Raw genomic sequence first — 27,606 nt, 5'->3', positions numbered from 1 at the left:
TGATATGTCCAATAGCAATCTTGTCGACTCTGTTCTGGTACCAAAAAAAAAAAAAAAAAAAGAACAAATCTCTAGCTTATTTTTCACCAAGTGAGTGATGATATATCATTTTCAAGAGCTTCCTTGGGGTTGAGAACTGAACTACGCACAAAACTCTCTGCTCTGATTCAAAGGAATGGCGGGTCTGGTTCTTTGGGTTATTTTTCTCGGTTTTCTTTGCTGAAATGGTGAAAGGAATGATGATGATTATTGGTATCAGCATCTTATCCAATTATTTTCTGCATTCTGCCGCCATAGTCAGCATCTGAAAGTGACATAAGAGCTACGCCACTATCACTAAACAAGGCTTTAGTGACTTCTCGCATTTTTTATTTTTCATTTTTTATTTTGTCAAAGAGACTTCTGAATTTTACTGTGCTTCATGGGTCACGATACTCTTGGTTAATCGAGGTTCTTTCTCAATGTTTCTGATGCAGATTGGGATGAGCAATTTAAGAGGATAATCGAATGGTCCGCAGATGTACGAGTCGGGAGACCAAGGGATCAATGAGCCGATGAGAGGGACCAAGACGCCACAAGACCAACCCCACTAATCAAAATTCACAATTTTTCTAAGAAGATAATTAGCTGGAAGAGGAAGACTGCGTTGGGAGTTCATTGAACAGGTCAACTCCAGTCAAAAAACGCGAAACGAAACGGAAATTCTTGCAATGCTCAACAAAACGGTCTTTGAAAAAGTAAAAAAATAAAAACACAAGTTGAAGGCATCGACCACCAGTGATACCTCGACGTGATCTGCCTACAAACGGCGGCAAGGCAACTGACAACGTGTCCAGATGAAATGCGAACAAAGGAAGATAGAGGGAGAAACGCAAGAGCTGTCCGCTTACACAAAGTGTTTGCTGCGAACATACCAAGAATCACCTGCGAGCTTCAGTGGAGGCGAACGCTATCGGTGCTGCAGAGCAGAAAAAACTCAAGAGGATGATGGAGAGAGAAAGAGATAATAGAGTTTTTTCAATTGACGAAGAAAAGGCGTGCAAGATCCGTCGTCTTCACCGCCGTCCTAGCTCTGGGGCTCTTGGTCCCCGTCTGGGATTGCTGCCCATTGCACGGACATAGCTTTACCCCACCCCCGCCAGAGTAGGAGCGGGCGTACCTGCTTGTATCCGTTCGTTCATGGGCTGTCAGTTGTCGGTCCCGAAACGTAACGAAAATATCTTCTCTGAAAAATGTTGTCGGTCCCGAAACGTAATGAAAATGTCTTATCCGAAAAGTGAGTGCGTTGTCTTGTCGGTCCCGAAACGTAACGAACATATCTTCTCTGAAAAATGAGCGCGTGATATTAATAATATATTTTTTTATCACAAAAAATCAAATTATAAATAATTATAAATTCTTTTTTGGGATTCATTCATTCATAAAATTGTGACTCACAGTAAATTGTTATTTTCACCGTACCTAAAAAACTATTATACTAGTAAAATCCATCTTTTTCAATTTAGTTCTCGAACCGAATTTCTGTAGACATAATAAACATGTCGAGGATTACCCAGTAAAATTGCTCAGAAAAAGAGAGAGTAAATGATTTTTTCATATTTATTTTACTTTTATTGTTCATCTTTCTGTATCGTCACGATGAGTCACGATTTGCTCATATCAAAATAGGTGACGCACCCGGAGCATCTAGGGATATAAGGATTGATTAACTATAAATGAGTTTACAAAGGTGAATTTTACAAAGGTGAATTGGCACATCCATGAGGGTTTTTGATCACTTTAAATCATATCTAAGTACGTGGTTTTGTGGCTGGAGTTTTTGATTGGGCTTTCATAGGGCGAGAGGCAGAGGGCTAAACCGGGATGGGCCTGTGGGCCGTTGCTGGGCCCTTGGGGGTGGGCCTTTTGGGAGAGTTCGGCATGCCTTTGCTCTTTGCCCTTTGCTGTTTGCCATGTCTCGTGTCATGGCTTTGTCAAAGAAATCAAACTTCTAATGTTCTTAATCCTAGCCCAAAGATATAGCACGGGTCGAAGGGTTAAAATCTTGAGCTTGGACAGGGATTAGTCATGACTAGAGCATCTCTTTAATTTAATTTATGTCATTATCCAACCACTTAAATTTCGGATTTTTTGTATAAAGTTGTGTAATACTCATTAGTTTTTACCCTTGACGGTTTGGTTAAAAAAATCAACAAGCGTTTGAGAAAGGTGAACATTTCCTTACTTTGAATAACATTTGGGGAGGTGTCTCTACTGACCACTCTATATCTAGAGAATCTTAGTCAACATATGTGGATGTAGTGATTTATGTACATTCACATAGATTAGTGGAGACTAAATACTTGGATATTTTATATTTCACACAAATGAATGTAGACAATGGAACAATTGGGTCATATTGAAACATTCAACCAGACTCTATCATATTTTTTGTCTTAGTAGTCGCTATTTTCCCTTGCAAATCACTTTCGTAGGGTAAGGCACTCTTGCGGAATGCTCCATTCAATATAAACATTAGAGGCACACCAGCTGCATCTATAACATTAGTCAACAAGTGATGTTAAGGTTAGTTTTGATAGAGTTTCCGCATATAAGTAAGGACCATTTATGATAAACGGTTAAGTAAGGACCATTTATGAAAAAGCACAATAAAATAGTTAATAATGTCATCCTAGTTAAGATCAGAGTCTTTAGAAGAACTATTTTATTGTACTTTTTCTTTTCTTAAATTACGAGATGTGGTTATTTTTTCTTAAAGAAAGCAAACAGATTATATCTAGAATAAACTTGGGCTTGATGAGCTGCTGGACTCGGCGCACGGTTTGAGTGGGTTTAGGATCTCCCACATCCACTTGGATAAACAATCCTCGAAGAAAATTTAATCTTTCATCTATCATAAATTATTCTAGACGATGAATTCTGAATAGCATCCGATTTAATTTCTGAAGTTCATCAATAATTAGGCGTAGCCTTTTCAACGCTCTCGGAAAGAGAAAGGGGGCAAATGTAAGATCTTAATATTATTTTAAATCTTAAAAAGAAAACCCTAACTATGTAAACATTTGGATCAATCCTATGAGATTTACAAGACAACATATACCAAGGATGCACTTGATCAATCCATGATCATCTATTTTTTTATTGTTGTTATGGCTAGTATTGCTCTCTTTTGGGCGGCTAGATGCAATTTGCCTTAACGCAATAGATCTTGGGGAGAAAACCTCCGTTGGGCCACTTCCTTCTTGATGGGCAAGGACTTCTCACTTTTGTTCCATAAATAAAAAAGCTAAAAATTTTAATTTTTAATTTTTGCTCTAAATTTACTTCTGGAATAGAAAAATGAAATTATGTTATTAAACGGATTTCTGTTCCATACCTATTCCAGTAAACAGAAAAATAAAGAAATAGAGAAACATAAATTTTGTCATCTACAACCCTAGAGCTACTTTTTGAAACCATCTTTATGTATAATACTTGGAAGATTAGATTTCTACTTGATACTCTTGATCAACGTTGTCATTGTCTAGGTTTTGCACTTAAGTTAGACAAGAAGAACTAGGAGACGACTGTGTAGAACTTTGCCAATTGTGTGGTTAACCTTCATTATCTGTGAAGAGTAAGCCAGTGAACACAGAGTAATCCCGGTTAGCCCTTCACACTCCTTTGCTATCTACTACACCATCTCTTTTGGAACATTAGAGACAAATAATGCCTAAAAGCTGAAATGAGAGGAAAAAGCAATATTTGTCACGGGCAATGACATGGCAGTTAATGTCTGTAATTGGCATCAATTTCTCCTCATGCATGTAGAAAGGCTCTAAGCATGTCGGCAGGCCTTGAACAATCCAAAGTGAGAGCTTCCAGATTCATTGATAGCTTTGGCTTTCTCTTTCTTCGCAAGTTAGCTGTTACCATTAGTAGGAGGAGTTTTTGTGTTAATTCTCTTTGGTGGTTTGAGGGGTTTCTGAGTTGAAAGGACAGTGATGAAGGTTTATACAAAGACAGAAAATCTGGCACCTGAATATGCTCTTAAAATGTGAAATATTTCTGCTTGTTCCAATGCCAGCGATCTTATGCTTTTAATTGTTTGGTATATCGCAGCATTTCAAGTTTATCCATGGCAGATCACAAATAACGCCTCCTCCGGCAAAGACCTGCGTCAGCTGTTGACCTTAAAGAAGCATCCCACCGTCCATTTGTACATGGGCGTCAGCCTTTCCAAAGCATGGATGTTATATGGTCTTAAGAAATGAGGTCAAGGCTTCAATTGTGGATTCGTGTTAATACCTTTAATTTGGGACCGCATCCGTTCTCAGCCTCACGTTTCTGCTTGTCAATATTGCCTTCTTCGGGAATTTGGCTGCTGTTATAGTCTAGTGAAGTTTTGGCGGTTGGTTGTTTGTGTGATGAGCAGAACTTTCTGGGAAACGAATCTTAGCTCTTAACCTTGATGATTTAATTCTCCATACCAGGTTTCTTTCTGTCGCTCCCTTTTCTTTAGACCTACCGGCCCCACTGATGGTTAAGGCCGAGTTTCCTACCGCTTCTAAGTCATCACAGGAAAAGCTCAACCAACCATACGGTATTTAAATGCAATCTTAGAAATGAAGGCAAAGCCACACGTTCAAATCCGAGAACTTCCAACTTCAATGATGCATCTGCATTTCGGCAGGCAAAAGCTGAAAGTGGACATAATTCACAGACCTGGAAGAACTTACGGAGTCAGTAGCTCTCTGGTCGAGTTGTTCATTGACACCTAGTTTAACACCTCATCCATGACGATAGATCTCAGGAATCAAAAGCAGAAAAGCATATCTAGCTTTATATTATAAATTGAACATCAAAATATAGGACAAATTCTCTGAGTACTGTGCGATGCACCCGACCCCATTGCGGCATACAGCTGCATTGGTGCACTTATGCATGACAAATGAATAACATGCGCAAAAGATTTCTTCAAGGATACTGGATAAAAGGAAAGATGAAAGTTCTTCTCTATCGGTATTAGAAACCGACCGTTCAGTCGTCAAGCTTGCACATTTTTCATGGTGACTCACCAGGGAAGTCGTAGAAGAATTTCTCAAACGGTTTCACGTGCTCTGTTTGCAATGAGATGGCAACGGACAAGCTTCCATCACTGGTTGGGCTAGGCAATATGTATGATAATCCCTCATATGCAATTCCGCCTGGTCCCATGTAGATAGGGCGGCCCCAACCAAAGTCTGCGTCATGGATGGGCAACCTGACCCAACTAACAATGCCCAGATTTGGACACCTAAAAGTATGCGCCCCGCGAGCCAGTGCTGAGAGATCAGGCTGGAGCTCCAAGTAATCAAGGGCAGATCTTAGGTAATTGTCGTTCATTCTCGCCAATGACTCATGGATCTTCTGTGCAGCATATGATACTGGTTTTGATATTAGATCGCCTGCAACAGCAATTGGTGTGGTTGTGAGGATCCCATTGCCAAAATAACCCTGCGGAAGTGGTGGAGACAATCTCATCCGTGCATCTGTTGCAATGTACACTTTAGTGTCTTGATCATCAGAAAGTCCACGTGCTCTGCACGCACATCTCCAGACATGACCTGCCAAGATTTCATAGGAACTATACCTAGTGGTGTTTCCATTATCTAATTCTGCCTGTGTCTTCAGGTTGTCTAGCCATTCCCGAGTAACTCTTAAAATCGAAACAGTAGTGCTATCTGGAGCTGAATTAGTAGTTTCAGGAGAAACTCGCAATGCAGGTGGAGACTGGTATTCGATATGAGGGAATTGAGGCCGTGGTGGGCTACGGGCGCGCAGAAGGGTCCGGTCGATAAATGGAGGGAGCTTAACGTCAAGTCCACGAGCGAGATCAGACCATGTGTTCACAAAGTGTAGACCAGAAAATCCATCGGCCACATGGTGCTGCATGCCAACACCAAGCGAAACTCCCCCACACTTGAAGTATGTAACCTATATAAAGGAAACAATCGAAATTAATAACACTGAAATCTGATTTGAACCCAACTACTTGATGAACTGGTAACTGCTAGCAAACATTAGCTTCCAAGCGCTTACTCTTGATAAATCAATTTGCTCATTGGACTGTTTTTTATGCATGAATTCCTAGAGTCAGGAACGCTCAGCCAGGTCTCTCAACTTAGAAGCAAACTAAAGGCACCAATCTGAAACCCTTAATTGTTGCTGGCGTGTACTATCTCTGGTCTGAGTCAAAGACAAAGGTCTTCTTCAATGTTTTAAGTTAAGATGTTTGATAAAACCATAGCTAAAACAAACCAAAAAGTTGGTACAAGATGACCTACTTGGATCCCTCGCTTGTACTTTTCAATGGGAGAGATTTTATCTCTGAGCATTGAACATAACTGTCAAAATCAAGGTCCAACTTCCATTTGAGGTTTCAAAAGTACTCTCCGGACAAAAGCTCACAAAGTATGATGAGAAGCACATGGGCACAAGGACACCCAAGAGCCTATGGTTCTTGAAAACAAATTATGTTAACGTTAAAAACAAATTATGTTTACGTTAAGTACGTTCGCATTTGTTGCTAGAAACAGACTCCCCTTTGTAAGAAATTATCCATCATCAATATTAACTGATCAATTTTTGTTGTCACTTCAATTGCGGTTGTAGAATCACAAATCATCATTTCAGCAATCTCTATCTGATAATCCTACTGACCTTGAATCTTCATGAGTATCACCAAGAGTTCATGAGAATTCATCCTCCCCACATTAAGTCAACCTTCATTAGCATAAGAATGAACCAATTCTAGGAATAGAATTAAAAAGAGAAATCACACCTGTAGCACCAAAATAGGGTCCGAGGATATCCCACCAGAGTAATCCACAGTCGGAATAAGCTTTCGGAGCTCCAAAGTCGCAAAATCCCCGAAATCATCGACCACCGAGCTTGTCTCTGCCTCAACAAACAGCACGCCCTCGGCATTGCAATCGATCTCGATCCGGCCATTTTCGTCCCTCTTCAACCGCCCGGCCACGGGGTAAAACAGCACCAAAGCTTTGCTCAGCGCCTCTTTCAGCACTCTAGAATCGAAGAAGTCATCCGATCTAGTCGGTCGGTAGAAGTACACGCTAGGGGTGTGCAAGGTCGGGACCATCAAGTCCACGTTCGCAAGCCACTGGGTACATCTTGGTGTGTCCTTAGCTGGGGATACCATAGTCGACCCTTTAACATTGATTATCATTCTTGAGAATGTTGATATCATCCGAGTGCCCTTATGCTAATTTGTGTCTCAGATCGGAGGATGCTAGACTGCAACGACACATAAGAGAAACAAGAATGTTAAAAGAAATCAAGTCTTTATTAGGCTTCCATACCTTAGGCCTTGTTTAGTTCAGCATGTAGAAGGGGCTTTGGGGTTCTAAAGGGGTTTGGGCAAAAGCGAAGGTGTTTGATTCAATTTTTTGAGCACTTTGGGGAGATGCAATTACATCTCCAAGAGGGTTGAAAGGGCTTTGGGGGAATGGAGGGGTAGAGGTCCATTGGGAAGTTACATTTTTGGAATGCAACTTTCGATATTGTTCATCTCTTCGGTGGAGAAGCCGATCGGAGGCCGGCGGTTGTGCGCACCGGCGACCACCGACCAAGGGTCGCTCGACCCCGACGATCATTGCCTAGGGTCGCGCGACCCGGCGGCGATCGGCCATCCGACCGTTGAATCCGGCGGTCTAGTGGCCGGACTACAAAAAAGAAAATAGATTTTTTTTTGTTTTTTTAATTTAATAAAATTTATTTACAAATGCAAATTTTACCAAAGCGTATTTTGGCCAAAGTTGTATCTCAATGCAAATTTTACCAAAGGATATTTGCAATTAAGAAAACCCCATTCACCCAAAAGTATTTGCATTTTGGCAAATGCATTTCCCAAAAACCGAACCAAATGGGTAGTCTCCATCATAAAGTTGGTAGAAACCAAGTGGTTGGCTTAGCTTTCTCTATTGAGGTGTGTTTGTCGGGGCGAGTGAGGCTCCCTTTGTTTCAACATATGAAAGGGGCTTTGGGGTTTTAAAGGGATTTGACCAAATGCAATAGTATTTGGGGTTTTCTTTTTTAGGGTTTTGGGAAGATGCAATTGCATCTTCAAAGGACTTCAAAGGCTTTTAGGGGAATTGAGGGCTAAAGGTGCCATGAGAAGTAGCATTTTCGGAATGCTACTTCCTTGGTTTAATAAAAAGTACGTCAATTGCTCATCTTGTCCTCATTTCCTAAGTGAATTCCATTTTTGCCCTTTTATAAAACAAAAACCCTAAGCACGTCTTCCTTTTCTTCACTCACGTCTCTCTTTGCCTCACGTCTCTCTCCTCCCATGTGCCCGACCCTCATGCTCGCCTGGGGTCGGAAGCTAACGATCACCTTGGTTGTGATGAGGCAAGTGATGCCTGGGTCACACGACCTCAAGTAGCATCTACTCGCCGTGACTTAGGCGGCATTGCTTGCTTAAGCAATATCGTTTGGTAGTCATATTTGGTTGCCAGCAGTGACTGTTTTGGCCACCGATGGTTGAACTAAAAAAATAAAAATAAATAAAAGTCATTTACAAACTATAAGTTTTATTAATGGCATTTAAGCCAAAGTTGTTTCACACTCCATTTTAAAATTATAATTCATCAAACATTATTTGTATTTTGAAAAACTCCCGTAAGAAAATTTTCCCAAGCTGAACTAAATGGGTGCTTATTCATCGTGAGTTGACCAAGACGCCACAAGACCAACCCCCACTAATCAAAATTCACAATTTTTCTAAGAAAATAATTAGCTGGAAGAGGAATTGGAAGGCTTTTGGGGAAAGCCTTTGGGAAAAAGAACCGTGTTTGGTAAATTGTACTTTGAAAGCCATTGTGGAGTTCCTTTGAGTAAAATAGTGTTTGGAAAGATTACATTTACAAAGGACTTTGGTGATTAATTAAAAAAATTATCAAAAAAATGAAAGAGTTCCCTGGCGAGGTAGGCGGCCTCAGGTAGCCTCTGGTCGTTGGAGGTCGTGCGACCTCGTGGCGACCAAATCTGGGTCGCGCGACCTCACGGTGACCAAATATGGGTCACGTCGGGTCGCAGTGAGGTCGTGCGACCTCCGGCGACCCAGATCCGGGTCATGCTTGAGGTTGCACGACCTTGTGGCGACTAGATTTGGGTCACACCGATCACCGCGAGGTCGTGTGACCTCTGGCGACCTCGCAGTGACCAAATCTGGGTCATGCCGGTCACCGCGAGGTCACGTGACCTCCGGCGACCCAGATCTAGGTCGTGCGACCTCCGACAACCCAGATTTGGGTCGGGCCTGAGGTCACGCGACCTAGAGTTGGGTCGCAACGACGTGACTTGTGGGTGGTCACTGGGATTTGCAAGCGGTCGCCGCGAGTCGCCAGGTCGCGCAACTGGCCGGTGACGGTCGCTGTGACCTCGCCAACCTCAGTCGTGACCTCGCCGGCCTCTCGAGCTCGCCTCTCACCTCTGATCAGTCACGCCGCTAGAGAAGGAAGATGAACAATAGCATGAAGAGTGACAGGAGACATTTTGAGAATGCTGAAAGCCAAGGCAGCCTAGGACTTACCTTGGCCTTTCAACCTTGCAAATGCTAGCTTTCCCTCAATGTCCCTTGAAAAGTAGTTCCTAAACACTTTCAATTTGGCCCAAAGGCCTTTAGCCCCCCAAAGCCCCTTGGAAAGCATTTCCCAAACGCACCCGAAGATTGCGTTGGGAGTTCATTGAACAGGTTAACTCCAGTCAAAAAACGCGAAACGAAACGGAAATTCTTGCAATAATTTGACTCACAAATTCGTTGCCATGCTCAACAAAACGGTCTTTGAAAAAGTAAAAAATACAAACACAAGTTGAAGGCATCGACCCCCAGTGATACCTCGACGTGATCTGCCTACAAACGGCGGCAAGGCAACTGACAACGGGTCCAGATGAAATGCGAACAAAGGAAGATAAAGGGAGAAACGCAAGAGCTGTCCGCTTACACAAAGTGTTTGCTGCGAACATACCAAGAATCACCTGCGAGCTTCAATGGAGGCGAACGCTGTCGGTGCTGCAGAGCAGAAGAAACTCAAGAGGATGATGGAGAGAGAAAGAGATAGAGTTGTTTCAATTGACGAAGAAAAGGCGTGCAAGATCCGTCGTCTTCACCGCCGTCCTAGCTCTGGGGCTCTTGGTCCCCGTCTGGGATTGCTGCCCATTGCACGGACATAAGCTTTACCCCCCGGCCAGAGTAGGAGCGGGCGTACCTGCTTGTATCCGTTCGTTCACATGGGCTGTCAGTTGTCGGTCCCGAAACGTAACGAAAATATCTTCTCTGAAAAATGTTGTCGGTCCGAAACGTAACGAACATATCTTCTCTGAAAAATGAGTGCGTGATATTTTCAATTTACTTTGAAAATGATAACATATTTTTATCACAAAAAATTAAATTATAAATAATTATAAATTCCTTTTGAGATTTATTCATTCAAAAAATTGTGACTCATTTGAGTAAATTGTTATTTTCACCGTATCTAAAAAACTGTTATGGTAGTAAAATCCATCTTTTTTCAATTTAGTTCTCGAGCCGAATTTCTGTAGACATAATAAACATGTCGATGATTACCCAATAAAATTGCTCAAAAAAAGAGTAAATGATTTTTTTTCATATTTATTTTCCTTTTGTTATCCATCCTTCTGTATCATCACGATGAGTTGCAGTTTGCTCATATCAAAATGGGCGACGCACTCGGAGCATCTAGGGATATGATGATTGATTAACTATAAATGAGTTTACAAAGGTGAATTTTACAAAGGTGAATTGGCACATCCATGAGGGTTTTTATCACTTTAAATCATATCTAAGTACGTGGTTTTGTGGCTGGAGTTTTTGATTGGGCTTTCATAGGGCGAGAGGCAGAGGGCTAAATCGGGACGGGCCCGTGGGCCGTTGCTGGGCCCTTGGGGGGGGTGTGGGCCTTTTGGGAGAGTTCGGCATGCCTTCGCTCTTTGCCCTTTGCTGTTTGCCATGTCTCGTGTCATGGCTTTGTCAAAGAAATCAAACTTCTAATGTTCTTAATTCTAGCCCAAAGATATAGCACTGATTGGAGGGTTAAAATCTTGAGCTCGGACATGGATTAGTCATGACTAGAGAATCTCTTTAATTTGATTTATGTCATTATCTAACCACTTAAATTTCGGATTTTTGTATAAAGTTGTGTAATACTCATTAGTTTTTACCCTTGACAGTTTGGTTAAAAAAATCAACAAGCATTTGAGAAAGGTGAACATTTCCTTACTTTGAATAACATTTGGGAGGTGTCTCTACTGACCACTCTATACGTAGAGAATCTTAGTCAACATATGTGGATGTAGCGATTTATGTACATTCACATAGATTAGTAGAGACTAAATCCTTGGATAATTTATATTTCACACAAATGAATGTAGACAATGGAACAATTAGGTCATATTGAAACATTCAACCAGACTGTATCATATTTTTGACTTAGTAGTCGCTATTTTCCCTTGCAAATCACTTTCGTAGGGTAAGGCACTCTTGCGGAATGCTCCATTCAGTATAAACATTAGAGGCACAACAGCTGCACCTATAACATTAGTCAACAAGTGATGTTAAGGTTAGTGTTGATAGAGTTTCCGCATATAAGTAAGGACCATTTATGAAAAACGGTTAAGGACCATTTATGAAAAACCACAATAGAATAGTTAATTATGTCATCCTAGTTAAGATCAGAGTCATTAAGAAGAACTATTTTATTGTACTTTTTCTTTTCTTAAATTACGAGATGTGATTATTTTTTCTTAAAGAAAGCAAACAGATTATGGGCCTGTTTGGTTTAGCATTGCAAATGCTCATTTGGACTCTAAAGTCCTTTGGCCAAATGCAAACGCGTTTGGTTCGTATTTTTGCGCGACTTTGGCAAGATGCAATTACATCTCCAAAGGAGTCTAAAGACCTTTAGCCCAATGGAGCTCTTGGGGTGCATTGGCAAGTTGCATCCTGGGAATACAAGTAGCTTGGTTACTGTTCATCTTCTCCAACCTCTCCAAGCTGCGTCGATCGAGGCCGACGACCACCGGCGAAGGGATGGCGCGCGCCGGCGACCGCCACCCGAGGGTCGCCCGAGCCGGCGGCCGTCGCTGGATCTCGCGACCCGGGTCGGCCGCCGGATCGCGCGACCGGGCGACCGCCCGAGGTCGCGCGACCCAGGCGGCCAGATCTGGCCATCCGGCCGCCAGCGCGACCCCGGCGACCGTCGCCTGAGGTCGCGTGACCCCAGGCGACGGTTGCCTGAGGTCGCGCGACCCAAGCGGCCGAGATCCGGCCATCGGCCGCCGGATCCGATGGTCCGCCGCTGGATCCGGCGGTCCGAGTAGCCGGATTTCAAAAAAGAAAAATATAATTTTTTTTGTTTTTTTAAATTTAATAAAAGTAATTTACAAATACAAATTTTACCAAATGGTATTTTAGCCAAAGTTGTATTTCAATACAAATTTTACCAAACAATATTTGCATTTTAGAAAACCCCATTCACCCAAAGGTATTTGCATTTTGGCAAATGCATTCCCCAAAAGCCGAACCAAACGGGCCCTATATCTAGAATAAACTTGGGCTTGTTGAGCTGCTGGACTCGGCACACGGTTTGAGTGGGTTTAGGATCTCCCACATCCACTTGGATAAACAATCTTCTAAGAAAATTTAATCTTTCATCTATCATAAATTATTCTAGACACTGAATTCTGAATAGCATCCGATTTAATTTCTGAAGTTTATCGATAATTGGGTGTAGCCTTTTCAACGCTCTCGGAAAGAGAAAGGGGCAAATGTAAGATCTTAATATTACTTTAAATCTTAAAAAGAAAAACCATAACTATGTAAACATTTGGATCAATCCTTTGAGATTTACAAGACAACATATACCAAGGACGCACTTGATAATAATTCTATTCCCGGAATAATTTCTTTTCGAAATAATTGTTTTCTATTTATTGGAACAGTTTCTAAGTAAAATAACGAATTTGATAATTATACAAAAATTATATTCCCGGATTAAAAGAAGAACATGAATGTGTTTGGTACGATTCATATATATATTTATGATGTAAACTTACTGTTTTAATAATTTTTTTTTGAGATTTTTCTTTTTTTCCTCTCTTCTTCTTCCTTTTCTAGCCGGTCATGGGGGGCGGTGGATGGTAGCCGGCAATGGCGACGGTGGGTGGTAGATGGCGAGGGTGGTGAGCGGTGGGCTGGCAACAACGAATGGTGGTGGGAGGGGGTGGCAGACAGCAACGAATGGCGGCATGTCGGGGTGGCGGATGATGGCGCAAAAAGTGAGGAAGAAGAGGAAAAGAAAGAAAAAAATGACTTATTTTTAAAAATTATTCGCTAGAGTAAGAAGTTATTTTTTTTTCTATTTTTGTTTCCGTTCCAAATCTATTTTTTTGACTACATTTCTATTCTGGAAAATAGAAAAATTAATTGACGTTTTCAAATGGATTTCTGTTATTTTTCTATTAGAGGAAACAAAAGAATAGAAAAATGGAAACGTTATCATGCAGAACAAGTGTGCGACTTTCAACCTTTTCTAAAAGAAATTACTTTTGTCTTAAGATCATAATGCTAATGATGATTAATGAGGAAACTTCACCATAGAAAGGGAAAGGGTTGAATGATTGATTGATCAATCCAGGAGAATTACCAAAAAGTCCTAAACCTATTGCAATTGTGCCAATTCAGTCCTAAACTTTTTTTTGGCTAATTTAGTCCTAAACCTTTTATAATTGTGCCAATTCAGTCCTTCCGGTCAAAATTGGCCGGCCGGAGCTGACGTGGACGCCGGCGGAGAGATAGCCGGCGAACAATTTTTTAATAATTTTAAAAAAATTCAATTTTTAATTTTTTTCGATTTTTTTTTTTTTACCTCTTTCTTCTTCCTACGGCTCGGCGAGGCTCACCCCCGCCGGCCAGCGGCAAGGCGAGCCTCGCCCGGCCATGGTGAGGCGAGCCTCGCCGATCTCGGTTACGCCTCGCTAGTGGCGGCGAGGCCGCCGTCGCCGGATCTGGCGAGGCTCGCCTCGCCATGGTCGGGCGAGGCCGAGCCTTGCCTTGGCTGGGCGACGGCGGCCTCGCCGTCGCTGGGCGAGGTTCGCCCTCGCTTGCCCCGCTTTGCCACCGGCGAAGGCGAGCCTCGCCTTGGGTGGGTGACGGCGGCCTCGCCGTTCCGGGCGAGGCTCGCCTTCGCAGGTGGCGGCGAGGTCAGCCTCGCCGGCCCTCGCCTGCGGCCGGCGCCGGCCGCGAGGAAGAAGAAGGAGGTAAAAAATAAAAATAAAAATTGAAAAAAATTGAAAAAAATTAAAAAATTCGAAAAAAATTTAAAAATTATTAAAAAATTGTTCGCCGGCTGTCTGGCCAGCTAATTTTGGCCGGAAGGACTGGATTGGCACAATTATAAAAGGTTTAGGACTAAATTGGCCAAAAAAAAAAAGTTTAGGACTGAATTGGCACAATTGCAATAGGTTTAGGACTTTTTTGGTAATTCTCCCAATCAATCCATATTAAGATCACAATCCACCATTGCACAGAAGAATCCAATAGAAGATACCAACCTATTAACGAGCCCTCCGGAACGTGCAAATCGAAATCGATAGAGAAAAGGAAAACCCTCTTTGAAATCCGAAGTTTTCCGCTTCTCCTCCCCTTTCGGAGATCGAATCGAGAAAAGCCCACTTCGAAAAGCTTCCACGTTTGAACTCAAGTCGCGCCCTTTTTCAGCGTTGCAACGATTGATTAGTGTCAGTTCAATAATGGGTCATTGATCATCGATTTGGGTTCATCCACCCCGCTTTAGGAAGGGCCTAGTTCTCTCTTCTTGCGGGTTATGGAAAGCGAGATGGCTTTTTCTATATGCTCTTTCAAATGAAAAATTTCGAGCTTCTTGTGTTGAGAACCTGATACAACGGTGAAGTGGAAGGTGGTGAGCTTCAATGGTTAGCTCGGAAAGTGGGAGGAAATGACTGGTTTTATCTTGTGTTTCTATGTTTTTCCCGTGCTTGCGAACGTGATGGTACTCCTTCTTGCTGGACAATAACAGCTCACAATTTATTTTTATTTTTTGCTGTTCTTGCTCTTTGATGATGGGAAAACCTGAGGAAGTATGAGCTTTATCTTGACATAGAATGAGATTCAGATGTCTTTACATATTCGACTTTTGATGCTTTTCTGTTGATGGTCCAAATTCCAGAGAATCTCGTAGATAAGGTCTGACGTTAGAGAAGAGATTATTGATGTTAATATAAATGATGCTGCAGTAAAGTTAGGATTGCGAGTTAAGTTATAACAGAAGTATTTGATAGTTTGCCAATACAAAATACAAATGTTTCGTGACAAAACATTATGAAATGCTTCGCTTGAACAAAGTCCCACGATTGGCTGAACATGGGTTATATTTACGAGCTTACCAAACCCATCGGTTTTGTCTGACATTCATGATCCATCGGTGAGCTGAACATGCATGACATAAATACACAGGATTGAATGCAATTCAAAGACATTTAGAGCTACTTTTCGAAACCAGCAAACAGAGAGTTATCCCAATTAACTCTTCACATTCCTTTGCTATCTAATACACCGTCTCTTTTGGAATATTGAAGACAAACAATGCCTAAAGGCTGAAATGAAAGGAAAAGGCAATATTCGTCACGGGCAATGATATGGCGGTTAATGTCTGTTACTGGCGTCGATTTCTCCTCACGCATGTAGAAAGGCTCTAAGCATGTTGGCAGGCCTTGAACAATCCAAAGTGAGAGCTTCCAGAGTCATTGATATCTCGCCTCTCTCTTTCTTCGCAAGTTAGCTGTTACCGTTAGTAGGAGGAATTTTTGTGTTAATTCTCTTTCGTGGTTTGAGGAGGTTCTGAGTTGAAAATGTGAAGGCTTATACAAACACAGACAATCTGGCACCTGAATATGCTCTTAAAATGTGAAATATTTCTGCTAGTTCCAATGTCAGTGATCTTATGCTTTTTATTGTTTGGTGTATCGCAGCATTTCAAGTTTATCCATGGCAGATCTCAAAGAACAGCTCCTCCGGCAACCTTAAAGAAGCATCTCACCGTTCATTTGTGCCTGGGCGTCAGCCTTTCCAAAGAATGGATGTTTTAGGTCTTAAGAAATGAGGTCAAGGCTTCAATTGTGGATTCGTGTTCATACCTTTGTCATTATTGCGATATTGCACAAATAAAAAAATTCGGACATCTCTGGTGGCTCTATTTTGTATTCATTTGTAACACATTTTCCATGGCGAGAGAGAGCTTCCTCACAATATAATCTCCTTTAGAACAGTCAAGTATGACGGAAAACTCGCTGATTCCTTCAATAATTCCCTCCCTTTTTACTCTTTGCTTGCATTCCAACTTTTTTCCTCTTGTTCATTGATTCTGAGATGAGAAAGATTGGGTCCGTCATATGACTGCGCTTTAGACTGTTATATTCAAATGAATGATTTCTTCGGAGAAGGCATCAAATTGAGGGTTCGAGAAGATAGCAAGCCGGTTCAAAGACAAGACAAAGCATGTGAATGCTTGTAAATGAACACAACCATTTGCGTTGAAAAGGTCAAACCAGTTCGGTGGTTTTAGAAGTGAAGTAACCATTAAGCTGATTAACGGTATTACTTGAAAAATAATTAAAAAATATAAAATAAACTAAATGATCTTGGTGCCTTAAAATAGCTAAAGCTTCAACCTTGGAAGGCAAGTGGAGAAGGACAGATGGAATCACAGGAATTAGTCTGAACGCACTGAGAATGTACCCCCAAATAAGTCCATAGCAAAAGTCGTCATTCATAACCAAATAAAGGGTTATATCATATTCTACTTTCTCTCATACCATCATAGTCTACCCTTTATATAATAAATTGTTGACATTATCATCTCATTAAGATAATCCAGATTCTACCTGCATATCAATTCAATATAAATTCAGCATCATCTGTATTGACTACTCAACATCACACGCTCTCTCTCTGTTGAATGGTATAATCCTAATGAGATGTGGGGTTTCCCTCGTTTAAATAGATCTCACCCAACATCAGAAGTGAAGTCACCTTAGATAACAATAATTGAACTGCCCCTAAAGGAAGCGTTAAATCAAGATTCAAAGGGTCAAGAAAGCCGAGCGAAGGGTCGTCTCCTCTCCTTCTCTCAACGTCTCGTCCCTTCCTATTAAAGCGCGTTTCCAAATTGTCCTGCCTGTTGATCTTTTCAAAACCCACCTTCCAAGTTCAAATACCACGACCACAAGCAAAAGCCGTTCGTATCTTCGCAAGTTTGTGTATATATAAGGGAGAGTTATATTGTGGGTGCTTGGATTGTGGGATCTTTTATACTCGTGCTATCTGTTGGTCTTCATTTTCTTCAGTCATATCATTTGTGAGGCATGGCCTGCGCTGCTGGTTTGATGGGCAAGAACGGGTCTTCTTGGATTCAACTCAAGAATAATGAAAGGACGTTGATGGAGAAGAGGAAGGCCTGTAAAAATGGGGTTAAAATCTCTTGCTCTTATTCTTCTTCCGTTGCAGATCCTTACAAGACTCTCAGAATTCATCGCAGTGCTTCTAAATCTGAGGTCAAGAAGGCCTTTAGACAGCTCGCTTTGCAGGTCTCAATCGCGTCCTCTGCATATGACAGTTCACTTATGAATCAAATGATTTAGTTTGGCGAATGGTTTTCCATGTTAAAAGTTGCATACTCAAATGTTGCAGATTCATAAGTCTGCCACTATTTGATCAAGATAGTTGATTGGCTTTGTTTCTGTGTTTGTTTCAGTATCACCCAGACGTATGCAGAGGAAGCAATTGCAAGGTGCAGTTTCATGAAATCAACGAAGCATATGAGGTAAGCCAAAATTCCACCTTGAAGAAAGTCATTCACTAGACGCGCGAAGATCAAGCTTAACTTGGTTATACATGATTGGTGTTATGTACGACAGCTTGCTTGTCGACTCTGTTTGGGTACCAAACGAACAAGAAAAAATCGTTAGCTTATTTTTCACCAATTGAGTGATCATATTTCAAGAGCTTTTCGTGGGGACTGTTGAGAACAGAACTACGTATAAAACGCTCTTCCCTGATTCAAACGAATGGTGGGTCAGGTTATTTGGGTTATTTTTCTCAGTTGTGTTAGATGAAATAGTGAAAGCGATGACATTGTCATCAGGATCGGCATCTTATCCAATCTTTTTCTGCGTTCTGCTAACATAATCAGTATCTGAACGTGATATAAGAACTACCCACAATCTCTAAACAAGTCCTTCTTGACTTCTTTCCTTTTCTCTTTTTCATTTGTTATTTGGTCAACGAAGCTTCTGAATTTAACTTTTCTTTATGACGATACTCTTGGCTAATCAAAGTCCTTTCTCAATGTTTCTGATTCAGATTGTGATGAGCAATTTCAGAGGAGAATCGAATGGTCCGCAGATGTACGAGTCGGAAGAGCAAAGGGTTGATGAGCCGATGAGAGGGATGGATGATTCAGATTGGGACTTGTGGGAAGAATGGATGGGATGGGAAGGAGCGGGAATCCGTGACTACTCATCACATATCAACCCTTACGTTTGATCATCTCAACCCAGGGATTGTGTCTGTATATTATATATGATGGAAGTGGGGCCTGAGTCATTCCTTTTCTGTATATATGTACCACAACAAAACAGAGATGATGGTTTTGGCCATTGTACAGTCGAAAGAGTGACCTCAAGGTGTTCATAAGAGAATATAACATGAAATTAAAGTATAAAAGTTTCTCATTCATGTATTAATGTCTATTTATTATTCACAAAAAAGCAAGAAACTTTAGATGCGGCAACAATGATCCTTGTCGACACATTTCCTCCCGGTGGCGTCACCGTATAAGGATTTGCATATGTTAATGCAATCCTCTACAAAGCAATTGTGGGCATAGAATGGAGGTTTTGTGCATCCTTGGGCCTCCCCTGACTTGATAAAAAGAAGAAGAAATTAGCAGCCATAAAGATATTGGGGCAAGAAGGGAGAAGAAAACAAGTTCATGATAATTAAAGTACAGGTAAGACAATTAGGAAGAACACCGGAACAAAAGACACGGAAGAAAAGGACTCCTTACCGTGACAGCAATCCAGATTATGAAGTAGTACGTCTTTGTCTTAACCTCATAAAAGTTCTGCCAAATGAAAGGAATATCCTTAAGAGTATGAGGGCACAAGATATCTCAGCATAGTCATAGGGAGAGGAGCTCTTTTTAACATCATTAAAGAACCAGTTAAGGAAAGAACCTGGCGAAGAAAAGTTGAAATTTTACCACATACGAAGATTTTGTCTTAGATTCTGGAATACGGTATTAAAAGCAAGCTATTAAATTCTCTCTCTTTTTGGCTAACTATGAAAGTCTTCAAGGATCCTTGCCTATCAATGCATTCTCTGACCATTTTTTGGCTGTCGGCCAACTCTTTGTACCTTATGCAGCACCTAATATCTCTAGCTACCAAATTGAGGGACTTGAAATTTTTAATGTCTCTTAGCAGTCGCTACTCAGGAAGTATCAACAATTTTTGAGAGCTTTAATGTCGTGTTGGACACTTTGATACTTGTTCAACATTTGTCTGACACTTTTCGACATGTGCTAAATACTCTCTCGACATTCTCCAACACTTAAGTCCGGAATTTCGATATGTGATTCGACATACACGAGATCAATTTTAAAAATTTTCAATAAATGAAGTTCAAAATGTAAATATGTAAAAACTAATAATAATAAAATAATAAATAGGAAAAGAAGAAAAACTTAATTATAAAAGTTCATCTTTCAAGTTTGTTTTTTCTCTTCTTTCCTACATGCTCTGACGCGTAAATCCGAATGCGGATTACTTCTTTTTCCTTCGAAGTTTTATGAATTATTAAAATGGAGTTGAATTTATCAAATTAAAATAATGGATGATATTAACAAATTATGGATTAATGTTTTGAAGTAAATTATTTATAATTTTATTTATTTATTTATTTGCGAATTTGATACAACTTAATTTGATTAAAATAATTATAAAAATCATGTATGTATAAAAATATACATTTAGTATACGCGTTTCAACGTGTCGAAATTCATATTTTTGAAAAACAACAAATCAACATGTCATGTAGGTGTCGCGTGTTGGTGCTACTTAGATAATCACTTTACCATGTAAATCACTAAATTAAGGGTAAAGTAGTTGAGTCGAATAGCTATGGCTATAGCATTAATAGCCAATTAGGGATATTAAGGTATCAAGATTAGTTTGGATGAATTCTTGTACAAAAGGATACATTTAGTAATCATTCATTTTCGAGAATAGTTTCGATAAGAAATGACTATTTTTATTATGTTTTGGGAACAATTTTTGAGCATTTAAAAACTTTTATAATTGTCCAAAATTTTTATTCTCTGAATAGAAATGCATTTTGTAAGATTTTTAATTTTTTTAATTTCTTTTAATTTTTTAATACTTTTATTTATTTTTCTCTTTTTTCTTTTCTCTTCTTCTTCCTCTTTCTTTGTGGCCAGTTGTTGATGATGGCGGTGGCCAATGATTGGTTAGGGGGAAGAAGAAGAGAGAAGGAGGAAAGAAAAAAAGGAAAAAGGAAAATAGGTTTGAGCTTGATTCTAAATTTATTTCCAGAAATAAAGAAGTAATTTTTTTGCACTTCTTGATTTTATTTTAAATCTATTTTTTGGAAACAAAAAAAAAGATTTTTAGTCCTAGGAACAAAAAAATTTATCAAACGAATTTATGTGCCAAATTTACTCTCAGGAACAAAATAATAGAATCATGTACTATTTATTATGTTAACAATTAGGTCCTAAGTGAAAACCAATTATCAAATCCGCTAGAAAATAACATTATCCAAGTCAAGATTAAAGCATCTAAGAAGAAGTATGTTCTTTTGTAGATCATGAAATTCAGATAGCTATTTCCAATAAAGAAAGTACATAGATTAAGTCTTTAATAGGCTTGATCATGAGCCAAGCATGTTGCCAAACCTTTTTTTTTTATTTATCTCTACACTCACTTTCAAACTTTTGTCTACTTTGCAGCGTGTTCCAAACTTGACCCACGTTTTAGCAGACTTTGGGTCTTTCGCTCCTATGGAGAATTGTATTCGATTTGGTTTATCATTTCCGCCATTAAATTAGGTCTAACCTTTTTAACACACTTACAAAGACGAAGGGAGCAAGGAGCCAAGATCGAATGTGAAATCTTACGTCATTTTAGATCTCGAAAAGAAAACCGTAATCATATGAACATCTGTGTCAATCTTTTGAGATTCCCAAGACAACAACGTAGACCGAGTTCGTCCTTTGCAACGTCCTCAAAACTTCTTCTCTAATCTGGGTCCGTTTTGAAGGATTCTGTTTCGTCCTTTTCTTGAAGAGATGGCCTGCCTCTAAAGTCATCGCGATGCTAATGATGAGGAAACTTCACAATAGATAATAAGGCCATTATCTTAAGACAAACACGCGTTCCTCGTGCTGTCATTAGCGACTAGAAGAATCGATCCGTGTCCGAACTCCAATCCACCGTCGCAAAGAAGAAGAATTCAATAGGAGCTGCCAACCGACCAACGAATCCTCCGGAACGAGAAATTCGCAGTCGAGAGAGGAGGAGGAACCCACTTCGGAATCCGAAGTTTACATCTTCTCCTCCACTCGAAGATCGGATCGAGGATAGCCCACTTCGAAAAGTTTCCACCTTTGAACTCAAGTCGCTTCCTTTTTCAGCGTGGCAATGATTGGTTAGTTTCAGTTCAATCATGGGTCGTTGATCATCGATTTGGGTTCATCGACTCCCGCCTGAGGAAGAGCCTAGTTCTCTCTCAGCTGAAGGTAAAGTTGCTCATCTTCACGCTTGCGTATTCGTGGGTTCAGCTCAAACCCAGTTTCGTCGCTGTCGTTTGTCTGCAATTCGATGTCGGTCCAGCTTATGGTAAGCGAGATGGGCTTTCTATGTGCTCTTTCCAATGAAAATATCGAGCTTCTGGTGTCAAAACTGATGAACCCATGTTGTGGAAGGGTACGAGCTTCAATGGTTGGCTGGGATGGCAGGAAAATGACTAGTTTTCATGTCGCGTTTCGGTTCTTTTTCGGTCCTTGTGAACATGGTGATGCGCCTTTTTGCTGGACAATAACAGCTTGGGAGTTAAATTTGCTGTTCTTGCTCCGTGATGATGGGAAGACTTTGGGAAGGATAAACTTATCTTGTCATAGAATGGGATTCGAATGTCTTTGCATATTCGGCTTTTGATCATTTTCTGTTGATGATCCAAATTCCAGAGAACCAAATAGGAAAGGTCTGACGTTTGAAAAGGATTATTGACGTATATATAAATGATGTTGCTGCAAGTTAAAACAGAAGTGTCTGGTAGTTTGCTAATCGAAAATACAAATGATTTGTGACCAAACATCATGAAAAGCTTCACTTCATTAATCTTGAGGTAGAAGTACAACGGTGTGGCACGATTGGCTGAACATGTGTTCTATTTACGAGCTTACCAAACCCATCGTTTTCATCTGACATTCATGGTCCATCGGTTGGCTGGACATTCATGACATAAAGATAGACAATTGAATGCAATTCAAAGACAATTAGAGCTATTTTTGAAACTAACTTTATATATACTATCTGATAGATTAGATTTCCACTCAATACTCCCGATCAACATTGTGATCGTCTAGGTTTTGGACTTAACTAACACAGGGAGGACTGCATAGAACCTCACTAATTTTGGTAAACTTTCTTATCTGCAAAGAGTAACGAATACAGAGTTATCCCTATTAGGTCTTCGATTTGTTTGCTATTTGATACACTGTCACTTTCCGGATATTACAGACAAATAATGCCTAAAAGCTGAAATGAAAGGAAATGGCAATATTTGCTATGGGCAATGACAAGGTGGTTGATGTCTGTCACTGGCATCAATTTCTCCTCACGCATGTAGAAAGACTCTAAGCATGTTGGCAGGGCTTTAACAATTCAAAGTCAGAGCTTCCAGATTCGTTGACATCTTCGCCTTTATCTTTCCTCACAAGTTAGGTGTTACCATCAGTAGGAGGAATTTCTGTATTAGTTCTCTTTGGTGGTTTAAGGAGGTTCTGAGTTGAAAGGACAATGTCAAGGTTTATACAAACACAGACAATCTGGCACCTAGATGTGCTAAAATGTAAAAATATTTCTGCTAGTTCCAATGTCAGTGATCTTATGCTTTTAATCTTTTGGTGTATTGCAGCATTTCAAGTTTATTCATGGCAGATCTCAAAGAACGCCTCCTCCCCCCAAGACCTGCGTCAGCTATTGACCTTAAAGAAGCATCTAACCGTTCATATGGGCATGGGCGTCAGCCTTTCCAAAGCATGGATGTTATAGGTCTTAAGAAACGAGGTCAAGGTCTTCGGTCATGGATTCGTGTTGATACCTCTGGGCATTCTGAGATCATCGAGGTTGACAAGTTCACAATGATGCGCCGTTGTGACCTTCCAGCCCGTGATTTGCGCCTGCTTGATCCGTTGTTTGTTTACCCCTCTACAATTCTCGGGAGAGAGAAGGCTATAGTTGCTAACTTAGAGCAAATTCGATGTATTATCACAGCAGATGAGGTTTTGCTTTTGAACTCCCTCGATAGTTATGTGTTGCAGTATGTGGTGGAGCTACAGCAGCGGCTGACAACAGCTGGGGCAGGTGAGGTTTGGCAACCAGAAGGTGCAGATTTGAGCAGTAGGAGAGGAAGTAGAAACTTTGATGATTTGTTTGGCAACACTTCCCCGGATTATTTGCCTTTCGAGTTTCGGGCCCTTGAAGTTGCTTTAGAAACTGCTTGTACTTTTCTTGATTCTCAGGTTTGTGATATGATGATGTTAAGACCTAAATCCTATGCTTGTCAACTCTTTCATTTAATTCACAACTTCTAATTGTTACATGGCTTTGTTATCAATGACAGCATGCCTTTTAGGATTAGTGCACTCTTTACAAGTTTGGGTAATACATAGGGTGGACTTCTGTCTTATTTTGCCTTGAGGGTGGAGTATGTCGAGGGAATGCTTGCGTTTAGAAATTAATGAAACAATCCATTTAAGCATTTGTGACTCTCCTGAGACTTTTGCAGTCAGTTTGTAACGTCATGACTCGGTATCCTGAGTACGAAAATGTAGATATTGTACTTTCTAAGGTTTTTGTTCATGATTCAGGCTGTACCTGGTACGAATTAATTTACTGACATGAAATTTATAGAACTTGTGAGGAAGTTGATTTTACCCAAATGTCCCATACTTGTCAAATGCTTGTGATTCTATCTCCTTCAATGTTGTAAGTGCATCTAGAAAGGGGTATGTATGTTTTAAGAATTTACTCGTTCAGTAATGTAAAGGCATTCAGGTAAAGGAATACTGTACATCTTTACGATTTACAATTTCTTAAGCATTGCAATATTTGAACATATAGTTTTTATAGCTTTACTTAGACCCTCAACTGTGGTCATGGAAAATTTAGGTACATATCACATGGAAGGATACTTTTTGAAAAGCTGTCCCTCATGCAGTCTTTTCCTAGATTGTTGCCATTCTTGTGTATACATTCATGAATACTTTTAAAGAGAGCATTTTTATAATATGATGCTAATTGGTAGTTAAACTTTAAGTCTTGGCCCAAACATAGAAGAGTCCCCCTAACCCACCCCCCAAATTGGGAATTGGAGTACGGGTGATATGTAATGGGATCACTAAAAGGAAGGGTGAGATCAGTGGATGGACTGCAATTTTAGAGTGGTTGATGCTTCTTACATATGAAAGTCGTGGTCACTTGTGTCGCCATATTCTCAATATTTTTTATAACTTTTTCTAATTAATGGCTGTGTTCTCAAATTTTTTTGAAGGCGGCAGAACTAGAAATTGAAGCTTATCCATTGCTGGATGAACTAACTTCGAAGATCAGTACATTAAATTTGGAGCGTGTTCGGCGTTTGAAAAGCAGACTTGTGGCATTGACCAGGAGAGTTCAGAAGGTAGTCCCTGCTAATGTTTTGTGCTTGTCTTCATAATCTGACTACCTTTCCTTCTGCTCGCACTTATCGGCTGCACTGGTTTAGGTTAGGGATGAGATAGAACAGCTAATGGATGATGACGGAGACATGGCTGAGATGTATCTCACTGAGAAGAAACGGAGAGTGGAGTCATCGTACTATATTGATCAGTCTTCGATCGGCTACAGGTCCAATGATGTTGCACAATCCCTTTCTGCTCCTGTTTCTCCCATTTCTTCACCTCGTGATGGCCGAAAGCTTGAGAAGAGCCTAAGTATAGCGAGGAGCCGGCATGAGAGCATGAGGAGTTCAGAAAGCTCTACGGATAGAATAGAAGAGCTGGAGATGCTGTTGGAAGCTTATTTTGTTGTCATTGACAACACTTTAAATAAGTTGACTTCGGTATCCACTAGTCTCACTTTCTTTCTTTAAGTCTTCTTTTCATTTATACTTGGTATAGAGGAAACATATTAATCACTTTGTTTGTTATGCATTTCAGCTGAAGGAGTACATTGATGACACAGAAGATTTCATTAACATTCAGCTGGTATGCCTGTTTCTTTATCTTCTGTTTGAATGATGATTTTCGTGACTTATGTCTTCTGGGAAATTGGCTATGGGAGTTTAAAATTCTAAAAAAAAAGTTGCCAGGCAAAGTGTGTGTGTGTGTGGGGGGGGGCTGACTCTGCCACATATAGCTTGGTGACAGTGTGGCTGCAATATATATGTGTTGCTACTTATTTGTCATCGTTGCTACTGAGGCAAAGAAGAAAATGGATGTTGAAATTCTCTCTAACGTTTAACCTTAGAATGAATGCACTTAAAAGTTCATAAAACTAAGTGGACTTTTGCTAATGTTAGGAAATTTACCTTTATGAAACTCACTAGAAGTTGCTATTCTATATATTCTCTACAGTTGTGTTTGCATAGATTTTACTTTTTTCTTTTATTTAATTTAAAATATGTGATGGATGCATTTTGACGTATAACCTTAGAATGAATGCACTTAAAAGTTCATAAAACTAAGTGGACTTTTGCTAATGTTTGGAAATTTACCTTTATGAAACTCACTAGAATTTGCTATTCTACGGTTGTGTTTGTATAGATTTCAACTTTTTGCTTTTATTTAATTTCAAATATTGGATGGATGCATTTTGACTTTCTCTTGTCCCGAAACACTGAAAACTGTCACAGTATACTAGTTTTGACACTTAGAAACGTACATAATTGTTTTGTAATTTTAAAATTTGGTAATATTTTCTATTTTGGCAGGAAAGCAAAATTTTGCTTATTGCTGTCTAAAACTTAACCACACAGGATAGTTTAAGATAGAGCAGAGCAAGTTGGACATTCCTTTTTTTCTTTCTCTCTACACTTCTGTTCTTTTTCTCTTTCTACATGTTACGATATTTCTTGGCTTGCTCGAAGATACTCTAATCACAGACCTTGTGTGCAGGACAATGTCGAAACCAGCTGATACAATTTGAGCTGCTGCTGACAACTGCGACTTTCGTTGTTGCTATCTTCGGTGTGGTGGCGGGAATTTTTGGGATGAACTTCGACATCTCATTATTCGACAATGCCGATGCATTTCAGTGGGTCCTCATCATAACAGGAGGATGCCTTTTAGTCATTTTCAGTGCATTGGTGTGTTTCTACAGGTACAGGCGACTCATGCCTCTGTAATGTGTCGGGAATATCTAGATCCTTGGCGGATGGAATTCATCAATTGCTATTCTTTCGTATAGCTGCGCATTCCAGCCCTGTAGGTATGGCATGGAGGCAGAAGAAAAATGAGGAAAAAATGGGTTCTCATCGTCAGTTCTTTCGATGTGAGCTCATACCAAAACTGCACAAAAAAGAATGAACCTCAAAAGTACTTTGTGTTAAATGTAATGTCAATGAGGAGGCTAAGAATGCGCGACTGTGGTCTTAAAGTTTTCAGTTCATACAGTCTCCAGCCGGTTAAGATCCGTTTGATCCGGGACTGCTGCTGTCGTGTTGGGCTCGATAGGTTCAACCGTGGTATTTGAAAGGGCGATAAAATGTTAGGAGTATCCTTTGGCAAGAGTAATTGGTTGTGCTTTCAAGGGACGATGGTCCAGCTACCTAATCAACCAGTACAAATAATTTGAAGCTCTGATTTGGTGGGTCTACTGGGTAAGTTTTGAAGAGCCCGTTAGGTGACCGTTGCCACCTTTGTGTGAGCTACTGCCTGCAATGTCTGCAGTATCTATGTTTTTACCTTTACTTCGCAGTTGCCCTACTTATGATGCTGTATACTTTAATCGATTCTGATAGATTAGGTATAGACATGCCCTCATGGAGGGGGGCCTTGTTTGGACCGCCGCCCGATGTCCATTTATTTAATGAGAAACCAGAGTGGAAACAGAACAGACATGCTCACACAAAGATAGAAATGCCACGCTGTCCTCGATGCGGCAACTAGGCCAACTACGCAAATGTCGGAGAAGCATAAGCTGGTGTAACGCTTGTGTCGCATGGTGCATTTAGGCAAGTGCAAT

General features: G+C 40.4%; 3 protein-coding genes across 5 annotated transcripts; 2 read left to right on the top strand and 1 right to left on the bottom strand.

The window, feature by feature from the left end:
* Positions 1–4,795: 4,795 nt before the first annotated feature.
* On the bottom strand, positions 4,796–10,272 carry LOC104450635 (shikimate O-hydroxycinnamoyltransferase). 3 transcript variants are annotated; one of them, XM_018875938.2, is made up of 3 exons: positions 9,987–10,272; positions 6,803–7,275; positions 4,796–5,955 (listed from the first exon to the last, which is right to left on the bottom strand). In XM_018875938.2, the coding sequence occupies exons 2-3, from the start codon at positions 7,226–7,228 to the stop codon at positions 5,044–5,046; spliced, it is 1,338 nt and encodes a 445-aa protein (XP_018731483.1). In that variant the 5' UTR covers positions 7,229–7,275; positions 9,987–10,272; the 3' UTR covers positions 4,796–5,043. The 3 variants fall into 3 exon arrangements, with proteins under 3 accessions (XP_018731483.1, XP_010063585.1, XP_010063583.1); XM_010065283.3 differs by having other exon boundaries at positions 10,021–10,272; XM_010065281.3 differs by having other exon boundaries at positions 10,011–10,271.
* A 6,927-nt stretch (positions 10,273–17,199) lies between these two features.
* On the top strand, positions 17,200–18,818 carry LOC120289052 (chaperone protein dnaJ 8, chloroplastic-like). The gene is made up of 3 exons (XM_039303516.1): positions 17,200–17,664; positions 17,832–17,900; positions 18,440–18,818. The coding sequence occupies exons 1-3, from the start codon at positions 17,443–17,445 to the stop codon at positions 18,620–18,622; spliced, it is 474 nt and encodes a 157-aa protein (XP_039159450.1). The 5' UTR covers positions 17,200–17,442; the 3' UTR covers positions 18,623–18,818.
* Positions 18,819–21,721: 2,903 nt separating this feature from the next.
* On the top strand, positions 21,722–27,466 carry LOC104450633 (magnesium transporter MRS2-1). The gene is made up of 6 exons (XM_039303476.1): positions 21,722–21,896; positions 23,297–23,903; positions 24,935–25,063; positions 25,148–25,483; positions 25,581–25,628; positions 26,525–27,466. The coding sequence occupies exons 2-6, from the start codon at positions 23,313–23,315 to the stop codon at positions 26,765–26,767; spliced, it is 1,347 nt and encodes a 448-aa protein (XP_039159410.1). The 5' UTR covers positions 21,722–21,896; positions 23,297–23,312; the 3' UTR covers positions 26,768–27,466.
* Positions 27,467–27,606: the final 140 nt, after the last annotated feature.

This window comes from Eucalyptus grandis, chromosome 1, assembly GCF_016545825.1.
Source record: "Eucalyptus grandis isolate ANBG69807.140 chromosome 1, ASM1654582v1, whole genome shotgun sequence".
NCBI classification, from domain to species: Eukaryota; Viridiplantae; Streptophyta; class Magnoliopsida; order Myrtales; family Myrtaceae; genus Eucalyptus; species Eucalyptus grandis.
Note: the sequence above shows the minus strand (reverse complement) of the source record. Positions and strands in the feature narration are given on the sequence as shown.